The sequence below is a fragment of the Polypterus senegalus genome, chromosome 9 (genome assembly GCF_016835505.1).
Source record: "Polypterus senegalus isolate Bchr_013 chromosome 9, ASM1683550v1, whole genome shotgun sequence".
In the NCBI taxonomy this organism is placed as follows: Eukaryota; Metazoa; Chordata; class Cladistia; order Polypteriformes; family Polypteridae; genus Polypterus; species Polypterus senegalus.
The window spans coordinates 163,037,568-163,058,918 of NC_053162.1; the positions used below are offsets into that span (position 1 = coordinate 163,037,568).

Consider the following 21,351-nt stretch of genomic DNA (forward strand, 5'->3'; position numbering starts at 1 on the left):
CATCAGTCATAATTCCTTTCTAAAAGAGGGCGTCAGCCATGTCTGAATCCAACAGTTATCCAAAATCACTCCCGCAAATAAATCTGTTATGAAGGAGTTCAATATTGGTCTTCATCTGCTTCATCATCAACATGTCTGAAGTCCACCAAGCTTGGGATTCACCTGTCTGCCTGGCATGGGGGCCTCTGGGCATCAGTGATGAACATCTCAAGCAAACAGAATGAATTAAATGACTTGGCAGGGGCATCTCACTTCTATTTGTACACCCGAGCTTTGAAGTTTAAGCCCAGGGGCAGGACCAAGAGACCACCTAGAAACCCATGAAAGGTAGGAGGTCAGATGCCCTCCTCGTCTGGTCTGACGGCAGACGCTTCTCTGTGTTTTACTTCTGCACTTGCATTTCTTCTGACTAGTTTGGTTCAGCAGTGTAGAACAAAGTGATGATGCTTTATTTATTAAAAACTGAATAACATGAATTATTATGGTGGAGACTTTAGGAGGGGACACTTAAAGGTGAGAGCGAGAAAAGGCAAATAAAACAAAAACCCACAGAAAAAAAAATCTAAAACAAAAAGAAAAAAAAAAGCTCAGGCATCCATTTTTTTTTTAATGTAACCTCAGCAAAATCAAACATTGCATTTCCTGTGTTACTGCTCTGGTTGCTATGGTTACCTTTTTACCGTTAGCTGGGTTTTTATTTAAAAGGGAGAAGAAAATAAAACATGTTCGGCCAAATCTGCACAGACGTTACTTGAGGGAGAAATTGGCACTCATTCTGTAATGACTCGCTCGCTGTTTTTCAGTGAAATGGCGACATTAAGAAGTATCTGAAGTGTAGTTTGGATTGCTGCTCTGAGGCGTCTTCGGCTGCTCACTATAGCAACACTTGCTTCAGAATCTGTCCGTCTGTCTTGTTATCTTTATCTGACACATGCCTTGGAAGGCTGCTTGTGAATCTTTTATAGCACCTGTCATCCATTTCTGTCTGCCTTTATCTTAATCTTCCATCTCCATCTTTAGTAGTGTGTGTGTGTGTGTTTATATATTGTGTCAATCAGGTATGAGTAGGAGAACGTTGTATGGACCAAGTGAAGGTAATTCCACGTTAGACCAGGGGGTGGCAGAGTGCATTAAACCTTCTCCTGTTATCTCAGCAGACCAGACATCTGAAAACCTGTCTGACCCACCCTTGAAGATGTCACTTTCCGGTTCCGACACCTGAGATGATGTCACTTCCTGTTTTGGTAGCTAGGCTGATGTCACTTCCACTTTTGGAACCTAAGATGACGTCACATCCGGTTCCGGTGACTGAGACAATGTCACTTCCAGTTCTGATGTCTGAGATGACATCAGAAGAAGGTCACTTTTGGTTCCCCTACATCACTTCTGGACTCCAACCAAGACAATTCTGTCTTTAAAACCAAACCCATTGCATTCAGGGATGTGGGAATATATGTGGGTGGCTGGCCCAAACCTTTTTAAGTGTGTTGAGTCTGATCATTTCACAATATATATTGCGGTCGTATGAGGTGATGACAGGTCATGGTAAATGATAAATGTTTGGGTGCCAATCGGGCCGCCCAGTTAACCTCAAGTTCAAACAAAAAACAAACGAACAGTGGGGTGAAATCAACAGTGTGTCAGGGATGCCAGGGTCCATGACCTGGCCGGGACGTCAGGAGGGACCGGATGTGGGTCTGCGCCCACCCTGGATCACGTGGGGGTCGCCTCCTGGTTGCTCTGGGGGCCACGGGTACAGGGCATGGAAGCTCCACCCTGTAGGGGCCCGTGGTCACTGTCAGGAGGCGCCCCAATGCCTTGGGGACCTGTTACCCCAGCAGAAAGTGCTGGAGGGAAGACTTTGGAGGATACCTGGAGAGCTGCCGGGAGAACAGCCGACCCTTCCGCCACGCTGGGGCGTGGCCAACGGGGGAGTGTCAGAAGCACCTGGAGCTCATCCGGGTCATGTATAAAAGGGGCCGTCTCCCTTCATTCGAGACTGGAGTCGGGAGGAGGAAGGGCGAAGCAAGAGAGGAGAGTGGAGGCGGCCCGAGAAGAAGGAATTGTGGCCAGGACTGAGATTGTTGGGGTATTGTGCACATTTGACTGGGTCTGAGTGACCATTATTGTAAATAATAATTGTAAAATAAACGTGTGCTGGTTGAGAAACAACATATCCGCCTGTCTGTGTCCGGGCCGCGTCCACAAGTGAAACACCGCCACTTCACGTTAAATGGTTCAGGCTGTGAAGGAGCAAGTGGCGCCTCCCATCAGGCACTCATGGGAAGGGGCGGAGTCAGTTGCCCTCACTGGGTGGTCTCTCGGAACTCTGGAAGGAAAAGTAACACAACCCAGTTAGTGGGCAGCGCCCCCTCTTGGCCCGTGGTGGGATTATATACCTGAGAGGAGCCAGGAGGGTGACATTCTGGTGTGCATGTGTGACAATAAATTGGAAGTGCTTCAAGTGGGGGCAATACCCAGCCGGGATGCTTTACTATACCTGCCCTGATCAGGATGCCCAAAGACTGCAGAAACTGACAGGGGAGCACTTCATCCCTCACCATTCTAGGTGGCAGTAACCCTCTTATGGGGTCCCGGTCTGGACACCCGCAGGGCTGCATAGGAATTGGAGTCCAGAAGTGCAGCCATGTTGGGATCCCTGTGGGACAATAGAGGGAGATGCTGGTGGAGGACCTCCCTGGCTTTGATACAGTACTTGTGTTTTCAAATTGAGGAAGGAGTGAGATAAACTGCCTGGAAGGAGAATAAAAATCTGTTATTTTATTCTTTTAACGTGTGTTGTATTACTGTTGAGCAGCATGGTGGCGCAGTGGGTAGTGCTGGAAGAGCGCGTAAGGAGACCGTGTTCGCTTCACGGGTCCTCCCTGTGTGGAATTTGCATGTTCTCCCCATGTCTGCGTGGGTTTCCTCACATGCATGTTAGGTGCATTGGTGATTCTAAATTGTCCCTAGTTTGTGTGTGTGTGTGTGTGCCCTGCGGTGGGCTGGTGCTCTGCTTGGGGTTTGTTTCCTGCCTTGCGCTCTGTGTTGTCTGGGATTGGCTCCAGCAGACCCCTGTGACCCCTGTGGTTGGGATATAGCGGGTCGAATGATGGATGGATGGATTGATGTATTACTGTTAGTGTGTTTTAGGGCTCTCTGGCGCCCTCTGGTGGTCACAATATTTTGTTTGAACTTGAAGTAAACAGGGCCCAACTCTTTATCATCAGTCATGACTTATCAGTCTCTCAGATAGCCACTATATATATACTCACCTAAAGGATTATTAGGAACACCTGTTCAATTTTTCATTAATGCAATTATCTAATCAACCAATCACATGGCAGTTGCTTTAATGCATTTAGGGTGTGGTCCTGGTCAAGACAATCTCCTGAACTCCAAACTGAATGTCAGAATGGGAAAGAAAGGTGATTTAAGCAATTCTGAGCATGGCGTGGTTGTTGGTGCCAGACGGGCCGGTCTGAGTATTTCACAATCTGCTCAGTTACTGGGATTTTCTCTCACAACCATTTCTAGGGTTTACAAAGAATGGTGTGAAAAGGGAAAAACATCCAGTATGTGGCAGTCCTGTGAGGGCGAAAATGCCTTGTTGATGCTAGAGGTCAGAAGAGAATGGGGCGACTGATTCAAGCTGATAGAAGAGCAACTTTGACTGAAATAACCACTCGTTACAACCGAGGTATGCAGCAAAGCATTTGTGAAGCCACAACACGCACAACCTTGAGGCAGATGGGTTACAACAGCAGAAGACCCCACCGGGTACCACTCATCTCCACTACAAATAGAAAAAAGAGGCTACAATTTGCACAAACTCACCAAAATTGGACAGTTGAAGACTGGAAAAATGTTGCCTGGTCTGATGAGTCTCGATTTCTGTTGAGACATTCAAATGGTAGAGTCAGAATTTGGCGTAAACAGAATGAGAACATGGATCCATCATGCCTTGTTACCACTGTGCAGGCTGGTGGTGGTGGTGTAATGGTGTGGGGGATGTTTTCTTGGCACACTTTAGGCCCCTTAGTGCCAATTGGGCATCGTTTAAATGCCACGGGCTACCTGAGCATTGTTTCTGACCATGTCCATCCCTTCATGACCACCATGTACCCATCCTCTGATGGCTACTTCCAGCAGGATAATGCACCATGTCACAAAGCTCGAATCATTTCAAATTGGTTTGTTGAACATGACAATGAGTTCACTGTACTAAAATGGCCCCCACAGTCACCAGATCTCAACCCAATAGATCATCTTTGGGATGTGGTGGAACGGGAGCTTCGTGCCCTGGATGTGCATCCACAAATCTCCATCAACTGCAAGATGCTATCCTATCAATATGGGCCAACATTTCTAAAGAATGCTTTCAGCACCTTGTTGAATCAATGCCACGTAGAATTAAGGCAGTTCTGAAGGCGAAAGGGGGTCAAACACCGTATTAGTATGGCGTTCCTAATAATCCTTTAGGTGAGTGTATATTGTCACACATGCACATCTAAGAATCACCATGCTAGCTCTTCCAAGGTATGTAGTACCTAAAAAATGTAGATTGCACACTTTCTGTAAATCCAATAAACTTCATTTCACTTCTCAAATATCACTGTGTGTGTCTCCTATATGATATATTTAACTGACATTTTTTATCATAACAACCAATGATTTATACAGGAAAATAATGACTATTAACAAGGTTGCCCAAACTTTTGCATCCCACTGTATATACTGTAAATATACACACTGTATAAACACACACACACACACACTAATACCGTTAGACATGACAGCTGCTGTTTAAGATATACCTGCAGGTAGAAACTGATATAAATAACTATATATCACCATCAGTTACTACTCAGCTTTCAGCTAGCTTTTTTATTTCTCCCTATTTGTCTTTCCTTCTGATCTTTCATCTAGCCGGGTAATTCTTAGTCTTCTTTTACTTCTTTACTGTCCATGTCTGCCTCTAAGATGTTCAAGACGAGACCCTCAGTTGATCCCATCAACACAAGCCCAGCAGATTTCATCCTTCTTTGGGCTCAATCTGTGTGTGTGTGGGGTGGGGGATTGATGATTGATTATTAGCTTCACTTCATACCCATAGCCCAAACTGGGACACCTGAGCAATCTTTTTTTTATATTGAGCTCTAAACTTTCCTTCATAAATTGGTTATATTTCTAAAAAGCACCTTTGGCCTTTTGTATTTGTGGTCTTATGTCTACTTCTTGTGCGCATTTCACATGTTCTGTTATTCAGCTTCTCAAGTATTTATATTTATTTACCTGTAAAGATAGATGTGAAAAGCACTATGTAATAGATAGATAGATAGATAGATAGATAGATAGATAGATAGATACTTTAACATGGCCTTTTTATAACTTCATTTTAATCTTAATTTAACTTAATCCTGATACTCTGTATGTTCAATTTTCTCAAAATAACTATTCATGGTGGCTCTAAAATCGCTACTGACCCCTACTCTCTTTTCTGTCTCTTTTTCCGGTTTCTTTGTGGTGGTGGCGCCACCACCTACTCAAAGCTTCATGATGCACCAACAATGATGAACGGATTAAAAGGCAGAAGTCTACGTGACCATCATCATCATCAAGTCCTTCCATGAGAACCCTAAATCCAAAGAGGACTGTTTCATTTATGTTAGGTAGAATGCCCAGAGGGGACTGGGCGGTCTCATGGTCTGGAATCCCTACAGATTTTATTTTTTCTCCAGCTGTCTGAAGTTTTTTTGTTTTTTCTGTCCCCCCTGGCCATTGAACCTTACTCTTATTTGATGTTAATTAATGTTGATTTATTTTGTTTTATAATTGTGTCTTTCATTTTTCTATTCTTTAATATGTAAAGCACTTTGAGCTACTGTTTGTATGAAAATGTGCTATATAAATTAATGTTGTTGTTGTTATAGATAGATAGATAGATAGATAGATAGATAGATAGATAGATAGATAGATAGATAGATATATGAAAGGCACTATATAATAGATAGATAGATAGATAGATAGATAGATAGATAGATAGATAGATAGATAGATAGATAGATATGTGAAAGGCACTATATAATAGATAGATAGATAGATAGATAGATAGATAGATAGATAGATAGTTTCAGCTCTGTCACCTTCATCATAGTGTGTCACTCACAGCGGTGTAGCAGCAGCCACCTGACTCCCATGAACTAACCTGTTGCCAGTTCATAACATAGCACAGTCTCAGTTGCTCGGTTTGGGTCATTTTCGGGCAGCACTGGACACACAGCAGGGTCCAGCCATGGGCAGAGTGCCAGTCTATCCCAGGGCCACTCATTCACAACCAAGCAGGACCGTTTAAGCAGCATGGACGAGGGAGCAAATCCAGAATATCTGGAGGCAAAGGCACACAGATGGGGGAGAAGATGCAACCCGAGTTTAGGTTTTGATCCCAGGATGGACGGGACAGCCAGTGTGTCTCTCATGCTCATACATAAACTTTATGTAGTGAGTGGGCACACACACAGATGGACATATGCATGATGCCAGAGTTAAAATCAACGTGTCTGGGTGCAGGTTGAATTGTTTTACATGGACCAGGATATAAAACATAAAGTTTTACTCCATGTATAAATTATATCTTTTTCTTACTACTTACAATATGTAGTTTGCAGTGGTGGTTTTCTTAATGTCATGTTTTTGCATGGTGTAAGGACATAATAAAATTTCTGATAGAATGTGACCTAATGGTGACCAACACTTGACAGCATCAAATTTTAGTTAAAATATTTTTAAAAAATCACTCCCAGAATAAACAAAGCAAATCATAAGCAGGAAACAAAAAGCCTCATGAGAGTCACTATCTGATCTGAAGACAGGACTCTTCACCAATAAATGAGGGGATGAGAGTTATGATCTTCAATTCAAAAAGCCAGTCCCGTGAGAGTTATAGTTTCCTCGTTTATGATTTGCTCTCTTTATTTCTGATGTGACTGTTTCACAAAATTTTTTGTAAAAATACACAACTGGTGTGACACACATGTGCTTGGCAGGCAAATGGAGGGCTCATCGAGTTGTAATTCTGCCCAGAGTCGAGGGTTGGTATTGTTTTTTCTCCTTCTTTCTATCAGATCTGATGACCGGCAGCACCAGTGACATCATTTCCGGGTTATGAACCCCCTAAACCTGCCTCTTCCTCTCTGGCTCAAACTGTAAGGGCTAACACCACCATCTTCAGCTGACTCCCATCTGAAAAGAAATCGATGATTTTTGTTTTGCCCTCAAATATTCGGTGTTCAGTTTATGGTGCGCCAACTCCTTATAATCTCTTGTTGCTTTTCTTATACTGGACACTTGACATTAGCTGACATACAGTTTATGTGACACGAGTAACAGCGTCAGATTTTTTGGGGTTCATCCAACTTGCTTACAGCTTGAACAATTTGAAATCACATCAGTTTTTTTAAGTCAGGTCGCCTCTTGACTCAACTCTACAAGACAAACCTCCACATACTGTATGAGATGCAGCTTGACTCACCTTGTTATGCAAGACATCATTTTTTTAGGGGATTCCCCTATTTCTGGCCCCCTGGTCCTGACTTAAAACCCTCATTAGTAGGACATTTTGGAAGATATTTTGAGCAGGAAGTCACACACTTACAATAAAGAACACACCAGTAGGTGTATTCAGCAAAAATGATCAGAGGGGCTTGAAGCTGTGCAAGCCAGGGACCACCACTAATGGGATACGAGGGGTCAGAGTTATTCCTTTACCATAACATCAGTATGGGAATCTGTAAATCACGTTTTTGCACAATTTCACGGTTGATGATCACGGATTTGGTTACATTTTTGATATTTGACTCTTCACCGGTGGTCCTCACCCTCAAAGAGCCACTCCTAGGAGGCGAAAAATGACAAATGTCAAACATAAGCAAGTAGGGTGTCGTTTTAGACTATTTCAAGGTCAGTGATTACAAATATGAGGTAATTTTTGAGTTTTCTCTATTACAATTGAGAATATTTACGCTTTAAACATTTAAATTGAAGCACACATTTTAACATTTCAAATATATGACTCAACTTTTTTTACCTCTTTATATTAAATTTCTTATGAACACCTCAAATTAGGATGGCTTATGCTAATTCAGACCTTTTTCTTTTCCTTTTCTTCTTTTACATCTTTTTCTCCATCCAGCGCTGGTCACCAGGGGGTCTCACTTTATCAGTAACATTTTTACGTCCATTTTCCACTCAAACAGGAGATTACTTTTTTTCTCAGCCACCACTACTGTATAAACTACAAGTCGTAAGTAACAAAAATGTATGATCATTTTCAGGGGGTGGGTTCCTTTAAATATAAGAACTGTCAGGGGGGACGTGTTAACGCCACTCCCAGGAAGATCAACAGTACGCCAGCAATGGTGAGGACAAAGAATCCAAACTGATTATCAGCCAGGAAGTACCCTAGCAGGACTTGGAAGTCATTTGAGGGGTTTACCATATGCGGACAGATGATCTGCTGTGGCCACTCCTAACGGGAGCAGCCAAAAGAAGAAGAAGTTAGGGGAATATCCAAATGAGAAAAGCACAAGAAGTCCATTTGAAGATGGTGCAGAAAGCCAAAGCAGCGGTGAGCTACAAGAAGGCTGCCCGGCACATTCAAAGATGATGTAGAGGATGGAGGGGAGAGATGAACTCGAGTAGCTGAATGGTTGTAGTTTTTATTTGAGCTCTTGGATGAGGGTGCTGTGCGTCTCCATCTTTGATCCCGTCAGGAAACTGACATCGTGTGGAACTCTGCGTTGAGCCCATGGCTGGCAGCTGTTTAGAGAAGCTGCAAACGGGAACACTAAACCAGAAACTGGAGGTGCCCACCACTTCATAGTGAAAGCTATGGAAAGTAAAATATTATGAAACTACAAGTAAAAATATGAACAATAAAGCCATGCCAGGTGTCCATCCTCCATTCGGTACCCACCAAATGCCACTATTTGCAAAAGTAAACCCAAGTGTGGACATTCTGATGTTCTGCACTTATTTCCTGCTATCCTTGGTTGCTCTGCCGATGCCCATTTTCATTGTAGTTGACTTAGGGCGGCCAGCGCTTGTCTGGGTGGTTGACAGGTAAAGTTCCACTGGCCCACAGGAGGTGCTGGTGGGCGGCACCGCTCTCTGTCATGATGCACACAACGTGGTTCCTTCAAAGATGACAAACCCTACTAATACAAAATGTACGGCAATGCCCGTCCTCAGTCCACATGTTCTGCAGGCCACGTTGAGTTATACAACTTCTCCAGTGTCTCTCTGGAGTAGCCCTCATTTATGTAATCTTAGTGGTGGTCCTCTAGTCTGGTATGTTCAGTGACTCATGCCAACCAGTGCACAATAGGGTGAGCTTTATGTGAATGAGAGTTGACTGCCAATGAAAGTGAGGAGTAAGAAATGTGGGGGATTTGGACCTCACAAACAGAAGACAGTCTCATCTGTCTGAAGTCCTGTGTTTTATATACCATGACAGAATGGAAAAAAAAAATGTGGCTGAACCATTCATAAACCACCTGCTCCATTAGGCAGCGCACTATTGGCTGTCAGAAAAAAGGGGCGTTAATGTATGGCGGTCACAGACTGCTGGCCTTGGTTTCTGTCTGTTTTCCTGGCAGTGTCTTTGTGTGTAGTCATTAGTTATGGCGCTCCATGCCTGTCTGCACTCAGTGAGAGGCGCTATATAAAAACACAGTACACTGGAGTGAATATTGGGAGCCATCATCTGGATTGGAAGTGGTGACTTAGTGTCAGATCTGGGACAGATGACTAAGGGACATTCTATGAGTCACTGTCTGAACCAGAGAATACTATGGAGTCAGGGTCTTGAATTGATGAGGGGACCTGGTGACTCTCTAAGAATTGGGGACTAAAGGGAGAGATGGGACCTGAGGACACATTAGGAATTGGGCTTTGAACTAAATAAGGAAACCTGGGGACACACTGAGAATTGTGGGCTAAACTGAGGGAAGTGACCTGAGGACACATTGGGAATCAGGGTCTAAATTAAGAGAAGGCATCTGGAGATGCATTGGTGTTAAGGGTTTAAACTGAGAAAGGGGAGCTGGCGGTGAGGGCTTCAGACTGGGAGAGGGGACCTGTGGACATGTGGGAAATCAGGGTCTAAACTGGGAGAAGAAACATAAAAATACATTGGGGTCAAGAGTATCAAACTGGGAGAGGGGACATGGGGACACATTGGGAATCAGGGTCTAAATTAAGAGAAGGCATCTGGAGATACATTGGTGTCAAGGGTTCAGACTGAGAAAGGGAACCTGGGGGACCTGGGAGTCAAGAGTTCAAACTGGCAGAGGGGACCTGGGGACACATGAGGGTCACATCTGTGCTGAAAACCCATCACACGGCCCCTGAATGTGACCCGCCTAGTGGTTCTCAGTGGAGTAAATTGACAGGCAAGTCTGAGAATGACTAGAAGTCGTGGAATGTGACATCGGCTAAAGCCGCACTTTGTCCAGCTTGTCTCGTCTAACTTTTCCAAAGTGGAACGCATACCAGAAATTTTCTTTATGACTGATATCTGGCCAAATAAATACCCAATACTTGTAATTATTGTTATTATTTTTTTTTCCCAATGCTTGGCATTCTGATTTGAACGAAATCAGTCAAAGCGCAAATCCACATCTTTTTTATTTTATTTTCCATTACACCTATTTTGATTTTTTCAAGAAGAACAGTTGGCTTTTATGGCCACATTTAGCACTGGTTTGCCAAAGTTCCAGTTAATAAAGTACAAAACAAACGGATCATTTTGAGTTAATGGGATCAAACAGACAGTAAAGTGTCTCTGTGCCCCCTCTGTTGTCATCTCCTCTTTGTGACACAAAGGCCATTGACAATGGAGTACACGAGAAGGACGTTTTCATGTGCACCGCCCTAATGTATGCTGTGATATCGCTTGTACAGATTTTAAAGCTTTAATAAAGCGGTGTGGCAGCTGCTCTTTCGTAAGTAATACAAATTCTTTACCTTTGTATAGCGTTTTTCTCACTACTGACAGTGCGCTGCATCATGGCGGCTACTCCACTTGACCCTTTGAAGATGACATTTTCAATTTCAGTTTTCATGGTTTTATTTTAATACCAAGACACATGCTATGCAAAATCGTAACAGTCTTCAAAACCGTTGCGCAACTCATTAAAGAATATGTCAGAATTGACCACGGGTTTTCAGGTAGAGAAGTCGCCGTCCTTACAGCAGTTTTGTACCTAAGCATGGTCTGTCCCGGGGCGGCACATTTTTGGAGGTGACATTATTGGCCAAAAGGCTCAGTACAATTCGTGTGTAAGCAGCAGGGTTCATTAAAATATCACTCATGAATGAAAAAGGTCAAATTCTCTGATTTTTATCCACAAATGCTTCAAAAATAATTTTCAGACTGTCCTCCTGTGACGGCTTTAGACACAGCAGTTGAAACTTATGAGGCAATAACAAAAATTTAAAAACATTACACCGATAATAATTTCTAGGAAGATAACTAATTTACAATTTATAATTTTGTTTCGTTATCAATCCAAATGTGTTGTTGCTCTGTGCAGAAAACATCCCCACCTATCACTTGTACACTACACTGGTTCTGGTTTTCGCAGCGTAATTATGGTATATTAAACTAATAATTAGAACATGGCTTATCAGTGCGTCTGTATTATTTTCTTTTCTAGCTGATGCTTATAAATAATTATATATGAAAAATTATTGTTGTTTCTCTATATATGAATAAATCTATGAAAAAAGTATCTTAATTTTTCCCTATACATCATTTTAATTTGGGTTAACATATTCAGATATGGGCGGCATGGTGGCGCAGTGGTAGCGCTGCTGCCTTGCAGTTAGGAGACCCGGGTTTGCTTCCCAGGTCCTCCCTGCGTGGAGTTTGCATGCTCTCCCCGTGTCTGCGTGGGTTTCCTCCGGGCGCTCCGGTTTCCTCCCACAGTCCAAAGACATGCAGGTTAGGTGGATTGGCGATTCTAAATTGGCCCTAGTGTGTACTTGGTGTTTGTGTGTGTACCCTGTGGTGGGTTGGCACCCTGCCCAGGATTGGTTCCTGCCTTGTGCCCTGTGTTGGCTGGGTTTGGCTCCAGCAGACCCCCGTGACCCTGTGTTCGGATTCAGTGGGTTGGAAAATGGATGGATGGATATTCAGATATGTTGGAAGGCAGCAAATTGAAGTACCAGCCCGCCTCAAGTGGCACAAACTCGAGCTACGCCACTGCCTGACAGTGGAAGTCAAAGGTGGTTTGGATCTGCAGTGTCCCATTGCAGTCGCCGGCGCAGACTCTTTGGACTCAGTAAGAAGTGGAGACAGCCGCGAGTAAAAATTTCATTAAACTTTATTACACTGCACAGATACAACCATCTCTTACTCATTCTCAAATAGAAAAAGATACAACTATGCCATAACATGCACAAAAGTAAGAGCGAATGTTCATCGTTGTGGCGCGGGGCCAAGGAGGATCCTGATACATACATTATGTACTTATTTATTAATTATTTATTTATATGTATTTTCCCCTTTCTATTACCATAAAATGTGCAACACATCCTTACCAGAACAGAAAATTCTGTTCAGAAGAAAGCACTTTTTTCAATTATTGATTAATTTTTTTATATATATATATAATGCTGAAAAGTCCATCCTGGGAAAAAAAAAGAACAAAGTAAAAGTGCTTCCTTATAAACACTGATGGTTATATCCATAATATGTAGTACAACTTCTGTACAGATCTAGTGTTAATAAATATTTAAACCAAACAACACCAAGGACATCGCACAGATGTACGTTTTCAGGTATTTTTATTATTTTTGTCTTTTTTCATCATAACAGCCATTTGAGTTAAAGTGCTGACTGGTTCCTCTGTGCCCGGCTCTGAGATTTCACCCATCAGTTCCTGATGACAAATACTGTGATGTACTGGAAGTGAGACCACGGCTGACAAGATGGCATATTGGGCCCAGCTAAATGAAATCACATCAGCTGAAGCGAGCTTTGTTTTTAATGACTTTTCATCAAAAAATTGTGGTGAGGTGGCCAGTGCAATACAACATTCAGTGTGTACTCTTTACTGGTTTAGTTTATCAGTTTCTGCTGCTTCCTTCAGGCTAAATCAGGAAATCCAAAAAAAAAAAAAAAAAATAAATAAATAAATAAAAAAAGTAAAAAAAAAACAAACCCCAAAGGAGCCGTCTAGGAGCAAAAAGTCCAGGGGGGTCAAAAGCGTGTGCCCAGTCCACAAGCTCTACTTCACATGGTGTATAGCGCCTTTCTTTAAAGAACTCTATCAGTGTCTGGACTGGCAGAGCTGGCTTCAGGGCACGGTCAGCGTGTCCCAGAATTCAACAATGAATTCATGGCTGGACTCGGATTCTGTTTGTTTTCCTGACGGTGTCTTTGTGTGTACTCATTAGTCACAGCGCCCCATGCCTGCCTGCACTCAGTGAGGGGCGCTATATAAAAACGCAGCACACTAAAGTGAATATTGGGAGCCATCATCTGGATTGGAAGTGGTGACTTATTGTAGGACCTGGGACAAGTGACTCAGAGACGTGCTGTGAGACACTGTCAGAACCAGAGAATACTGGGGAGTCAGGGCCTTGAACTGGGTGAGGGGACCTGGGGACATTCTGAGAACTAGGGTCTGAAGGGAGGGAGAAGGGACCTGGGGACACATTAGGAATCAGGCTTTGAACTAGTGAAGAAAACCTGGGGACACACTGAGAATCAAGATTTAAAATAAACAAGGGGACATGGGGACACGCTGAGAATCAAGGTCTAAACTGGGTGAAGGGTCTTGGGGGCATATTGGGAATTAAGTTCTAAAGAAGATAATAAGGGAACTTGAGGACACACTGAGATTTGGGGACTAAAGGGGGAGAAGTGACCTGGGGACACATTAGGAATCAGGCTTTGAACTAGTGAAGGAAACCTGGGGACACATTGAGAATCAGGCTCTAAACTGGGTGAAGGGTCCTGGGGGGATTTTGGGAATCAAGTTCCAAAGTAGATAATAAGGGAACCTGATGACACACTGAAAATCAGAGTCTATAATAGACAAGGGGACCTGGGGACACAGTGAGAGTCATTGTGGACTTGGAGCCATTGGCTGAACTGGAGTAGGTGACCTGAGGATGCTTTGGGAGTCAGCCCATGAATTAAGCATGGTACCTTTAGATTTTGTTTTGTGTTTTGTACATTCTGGATCTTGATTATATTTTATATACATTGTTATCTTGAATTTTTCATTTACTCTTTTGTTTTTTGTTATCTTTAAATGAATACGATATGTAGACACCTTAGGTAAGGTGTGATATAAATAAAACATTCTTCTTCTGTTTCCTAAATGACTACACACTTGAATGTGATTTGGGACACTTTGGGAGCCACTGTCTCAATTACACAGGGTAACCTCTCACTGACTTAACTTGGGAGAGGCTACTGTGGAGACACACATTGGGAGCCATTGGCTGAACTAAATGAGCTGACCTGGGGACACATTTGTGTGTGTTGGGTGGGGGGGGGGTAAATCCTTTAAGAGTCGGAGTTGACTCGGGGACCACTGGGAGTCATGAACACACCAGGTTTGTACTACGAGGACAAAGTGGGATTCAGAGCACACACTTAAGAGACGCATTAGGTGGCATTGTCTGAACTAGAGTACTTGACCTAGGGACACACTGGGTGGGATGAATTGGGGACATGTGGTGAGTCACTGCTGATTTCAGGAAGTGTGGGATTTGGGACGGGGAAGATTCTTAAGAGACACAAAAGGAGTTCATCTGGAATAAGTGACTTTAGGACCCTCTGAGACAAAAAAGGAGTAGGGAGAAGGAGACCATGTCCAGTATTGGCGATACTGAACTGAGAAGCAAAGTCTTATCCCAATGACACCTTTGACATTTCTGTCTGGACGTGGAATAATGGCAACCTTGTCTTGGAGAGATGCTTTGAATGCTTGGAGGGCAGAGTGTATGGTTAGGGTTAGGGTTAGGGTTAATACACGACAAAAAGTAGAAGAAACACAAAGGAAATTGGTGTGTGAAACTATAGCTTCAGTCAGACGTAGTCAGTAACCTGGGAGGACAGCTGAGCGTCTCTCAAGGATCACGCCAGGTCCATTGTCAATGTTTCCCTCGTGAGGCGAATTTGAACATCCCGTTCAGTTAGCTGGAATTGCCATTGAGCTGCCGAACTGTCCAACATGAGGGGGTCCACTTCTTTGCTAACCATCTCTAGTATGAATCGTAAATGTTAACTGACTAGTATCCACTTTTGAAAGCAGATCTGTTTTGGAGGCCCTGGTAAGCACTCAGCATTTAAACATGCTGTTGTCTTAGAGGTCATTGATGAGCAGCCATTTCATAAGTGAGGAAGCTGTCCATCCTGTTAACATAAGCACTGACAAGACAGACACATACCACACTTTTGTCAAACCTCCTCAGTCCGTTTCACAATCCTCTCCCAGCCATGTCCAGTGCAGGCAGGAAACATACTGTGGACAGGACGCTCAACCCATTCATGCTCGCACTTACATGGGGACTATTGATTCATGCCACACAGAAGACATGATGACTGCCAGGGAACAATGATCCTCTCTGATGGACACACATTATGAGCATTATTGATTGGTCAGTGACTGCCAAGCTGAGAAGTTGGCTGTTGTAGTCCAGCTGGTTATGTTATAAATATTCAATGAGTGCAAAGGAACTTGGTGTCTCTGTCACCAGCTAGCTGCAATTCTAAATGAAGACCTTCTCGGTGAGCAGGTGCCCCTGTAGGATACACCAGCAACACTCCCTCACGCCACCTTTAGGCACCAACCTACAGTAATTGTGAAAGACGCCAGCAGAATGGGCACAGCTAAGTGACCACAGACCTGAGCCCCGCCATTTGGAATGAAGTATCAGCTGGACAAGAACAGGGCCACTGGTTTTAAGTAAAATGCCTGAAGTCCACTATTCTAGTTCTCTGTGGACTAGACAGAGGGATCAGGATAGGGACGAACACAAAGAGAATTTAAACTTTAAAAAGGCAGATACAGCACACATATACAGTAGGGCAAAGGGAGGGACATGGCAGTGCGGACAGTAACGATGGGACTGGCAATTCAACAACAAGGCCTAATCAGGGTCCCACATTTTCCTCTGGAGTGGACTCGGCCGAGAGAAGTCATCAGCCGTTCTCCATTCTCCACACACACACAAATTCATCCATCCATCCATTGTCCAACCCACTATATCCTAACTACAGGGTCATGGGGGTCTGCTGGAGCCAATCCCAGCCAACACAGGGCGCAAGGCAGGAAACAAACCCTGGGCAGGTCGCCGGCCCAACACAGCACACACACACACACACGCACTAATAATTGTACAGGGCAGTGTTGACAGTCAGGATGATTGACCCCCTTTAGGACTGATGCTTTCAGCCAAATGTGACGTTACGTTTTCACACGAGTCATAAGTGCAATGTTAAAGGTCCAATATTGGCACTTCCAAAGCACAAAAGCTCTTTAGGGGGTCACTTAGACAGACCTAATGCCGTCCGTCTCCAAACGGGCCAGAATGCTAAACGCTGGGAGTAGATGATTAGCAAAGAGAAGTGGAGCTCTGTTAAGACAGTGTGGGCTGGGGTGTCAAAAGAGCTAGATGGTGAAACTGCCGATTTGCCGTGTGACCCTGAGCACATCCTACAGCCTGGCAAGCCCCTCATCAGAAGAACGTGGGAACAACTGTGATGCACCAATGGGTAGAATCTGGGACAAAGAGAAGAGGATGAAAATGACAGGTTTCTCCTAACTATTTCTTACACAACACTTGGGATAACAGTACCTTTATTTATTTATTTTCATTAACAAATCCAATGTTATTTTTGGTTTTTAGAGACCACAAATACATCTTTTTACAGAATTAGTTGCTTATTACAATGGCTGATGGATTGTTGTTGAAACCGATAAAATGAGTGAGAAAGAGAAAAAGCGAGAGAGCAGAGGTGAATTCTGATATTGGTTTTTTTGTCATGGATATTCCATCGCCTACTGATACCACTTTTCACACAGGCAAAACATTTTTATTAAGCTACAGCAGTAGTGCTCTTTAAATTTTTTTTTTTTTTTTTGCTACTATCACTTTTTTGACACAAGAAAACCAAAATAATAAAAAAGACAAATCAGTGATGAAATCATAAATATGAACAAATCCACTTACTGTTACACTAGAAGTGTGATTTTCTTTTTGATTTCATTCCTCAGTGCCCCCCTTCCCATTGCCCTCCCCCTCCCTTTCCCCAATTTTGCCACTTTTTTACAAAATTAAGCTGAAGGCTAACTACTTTGAGACCCCAAGTTGCCCTTCTTCTCAATTTCCCTGCTTGTCTTTTTATTAAAATGCAACCGTCTTTAATGCTGCTATTCCGCTTTTGTGTAGAGAGCTAGAAGTCTGCGGCACTGGGATGTTGAGGATGCTGGGAGGAGAGCAGTGCTGCATCAAAACATGAGAAGCTTTTGCAAAATGATAGTCAACAGTAGGCAGAATGAGCCACGTAAAGGAGAGGCCACAGTGTTGCTGGTGTCACGAACTGCTCCAGGACCTAAGAAAGCAAAACAAAACAGAAGGAAATTAACCTTTGACCTGGGCCCAGGGCTACCTCCTCCTCATACGACTTCTTGCATTGCAAATCTCAGCAGTTTTTCCAGTTCACTTTTTGTCAGCAGTTTGTCATTTTAGAACTCAGTTACAGACTGGCACTTAAAACATAGTCAATATGTAGAATATCCTGCCGACTACACCAGAAAAAGTTGGCCCTATTGGATCTGCCCTGATCATTCGTAGCTCCCGCATCTCTTAAAGACTATTCACACTTTTAACTTCACAAACATTCCCCAATGGACTCCCCTACAGTTTTGTACATATTATTTATCATCCTTTGTGTCTTTTGTGCAGAGTTAAACATGCTAATATTTGCATTGGGTGTGACAAGGACGGACAGGATTAGACATGAGTACATTAGAGGGTCAACTCAAATTGGATGGTTGGGAGACAAAGTCAGAGAAGTGAGATTACGTTGGTTTGGACATGTGCAGAGGAGAAATGCTGGGTAAACTGAGAAAAGGATGTTAAGGATAGAGCTGCCAGGCAAGAGGAAGGCCTAAGAGAAGGTTCATGGATGTGGGGAGAGAGGACAAGCTGGTGATGGGTGTTACAGAACAAAACGTAGAGGACAGGAAGATATGGAAAAAAATGATACGCTGTGGCAACCCCTAATGGGAGCAGCCAAAAGAAGAAGTAGTTTATCGTCTTTTGTGACCATTTTTCAATGAAGTCTCGAAAGGCCAATTTTAGTTAAGCAGAGAGGCAGAAGTCATGGATGCAGGATCATGTCAATTTCAACAGCTGATATTTGCTGGACATGACACATTTAGTGACTAAACTGACCTACTCAGACAGTTGTGAAAGCCCTTTTATCTGACATCCAATACTGTGCTGCCTAATGAAGCAAGTACTTTACAAAGGGTCAATAGGTTTGGCGAGTACGGCACAATTGTGGCCCTTTTATTTGTTTTTTCCATTCTGTCATGGTATGTATAACATGAACTTCATGCAGCTGAGCCTTTCTTCTGTTTGTGAGGTCTAAATCCCCAACTTTCCTTCTTCCTCGTTGCTGCATAATATACATTATTCTTCCAGATGAGCATTCATTGGTTGTTAATTCTCATGCACACAGATCCCACCACTATGTCTAAAGCTTCTTGAATTGATTGGAGTAAATCACGGATTAGTTGAAGTGAGTTACTGAGTATGATACATTATGCAACTGTTCTTCACGGTAGCATGCATGCAATTGTCATATTAATAACCATTATTCTGACACCAAAACTAGTGGCCCCACCAACTGATCATCTTTTGAGCTACAGGAATTTTTAGTCAATGTGGATGTTTTCATACACTAAATAAATTTTAGTTTAGAGCAAACAAACATATGGAGGAGCTCATTTTGCCACCTTTTTGACAGATGTATAGATGTGTGTGTGAGGCTGGCACCTCATCCTGGTTTAGATCCTGCCTTGGCTCCCAGCGACCCTAAACTGGATAACCAGTTTAGGAAGTGGTTGGAGGGTTGGACTGTCAAGTGTAGCCACATTCATGACAATCATAAAATGAAGGCCAAGCCTTTGTTTCTTTATTTGTGGTGCTTTATTAAAGAGCTAATAATCTCGCATTCAGATCAACTTACATAAATGCACAATGATGTAAGGTGAAACAATCAAAACTAATTTGTTAATCCGTAACATCATTCTTGGAGCACGCACAGATTATATACTTTTATTTTTCAGCTAATTTCATAAGAGTGGGACTAGAGTGGCAATAGTGAAAGACTTTTTTTGCCTTAAAAGCACAGCAGAATTTTAAAATAACAATTCCCACAATCCGACAACGAAATTCAAGCCCTGAAGTAACAAAGCAAGTAATCAATAACAAAATACTGTGCGTTGACAACTGTTTTCATCTCTGATTATTACTGATGACAACGATTAGTTGTTACATCACTAATATAATGCTTATCATCTTTTGAGCTTTCAGATGTACACATTTTTTGGCCACAGAGGCATTTTTTTAGTATGCAAATTCTAATAGCTTGGATTCATGTTTTGGGCTACAATGATGACATCTGAGCTACAAATACCATCACATATTTTGCACTACACTACACTGACAAGGCTACACTTCTTTCACCCTTTTTGCTCATAATTGCTAATTGGACAGTCTCACTCTCTGCTGTTCTGCATAACTGTTCAGGGACCACCGAGACAATGGCTCAGAAAAGAAGGCTTCATTAGGTGTGTATCCCCTGGATTCTTTATTTCAGCAAATTCTACAAATAATGACTGATTGTATAGGTTTAAGATTTTAACATGTATACATTGTTTCTTATAATTAGATAGATAGATAATTACTTCCACTTGTGGGTCTACATTCAACAGTTTTATTTTATTATTTAGGAGTTTTAATTATACAAGCCCTCAAATAATTAAGCAAAGTTTGAATTGTCTTTTGGAACACAGTAATCAAAAACTATCTAACCTGTCCTGAGTTTGAGTATAATATGTAGAAATAATTTTAAAAAATAATCATTTTTGAAAGCTTTTTGGTGTCATGACTGTATGGGTTTTTTCCGGTCATATTCCTGTATACTTCCCACATATTCAAAATGTATGTAAGGGTAACTGTAAATTTTTGAGTTTGAATATGCATGAGAAAGTGCATTGTAATGGACTGGTGTCCTGTTCAAGGTTGGCTCCAGATGTGTGCTGATGCTGCAGGGACAGAAATAGGAATGGGATAAAGCAGTTTGAAAATGAATACAAGTGTTTGTTAAGGTCTTGTTACATAAACGTAAATGAGTAATACAGGGATTTTTGCAATATCTAAACTAGTGTTACCAATTCATATTTTTCCCAAACATTTGTTATACAGTGTTATTTACTCCTATATATTAAAATAATACATTAAATTATATAGCACATTCCTTTTCAAACAAATGGTTCATTCACAAGACACTAGTAAAGCTATGACAGCAAAAATAACAACAGTAACAATGCATAGTGGTTATTTTGAAATTTTATATGGTGGTATTTCCTCATTTATCCATATACTTAATACATCTCAGTGTGGTTTATACATAAAAATGATAACACAATTACCCTAAGATAGAAATTACCTGTTCTGTGTGTTGTGCTGCCTAATTTGTATAAACCAACAAGGCCATTGTCTGCATCACTTTTAAAGTTTATTATAAACTTCAGATCTATCTATCTATCTATCTATCTATCTATCTATCTATCTATCTATCTATCTATCTATCTATCTATCTATCTATCTATCTATCTATCTATCTATCTTTTATATAGTGCCTTACACATATCTATCTATCTATTATTTAGTGCCTTTCTCATCTATCTATCTATCTGTCTCTGTCTGTCTGTCATATAGTGCCTTTTAAATCTCTATTTACAGGTAATAAAAATAAATACTTGAGAAGGTGAATAACAGAACATGTGAAATGCACACAAGAAGCAGAAGTAAGAACACAAATACCAAAGGCTATCTATTTATCTATCATTAACTGTTTATTGCTCATATCATGCATTACATTGACAGATTGTCTAGAAATATAGTGCAGAATACACTGTTCCTATCTTCCTAGTTTAGTTTCACATGAGAATGCTGGAGTTTTCAGTCTAATGGGCCACTAAGTGACTGACATTGGCAATGCCTTTGACATCACCGGCCCTAAAATTCATCTTA

The 21,351-nt window shown here is 42.1% G+C and overlaps 1 protein-coding gene across 2 annotated transcripts in view; it reads right to left on the reverse strand.

Moving 5' to 3' along the window:
- Positions 1 to 17,147: 17,147 nt before the first annotated feature.
- The window catches only part of LOC120535929 (opioid-binding protein/cell adhesion molecule homolog), a 2,184,266-nt gene continuing 2,180,062 nt past the window's right edge, over positions 17,148 to 21,351 (reverse strand). For both annotated transcript variants that reach the window (XM_039764123.1, XM_039764122.1), the window contains one exon: positions 17,148 to 17,635. In XM_039764123.1, coding sequence (XP_039620057.1) covers positions 17,532 to 17,635 — 104 coding nt within the window. In that variant the 3' untranslated portion in view covers positions 17,148 to 17,531. The remainder of the gene's footprint in view (positions 17,636 to 21,351) is intronic.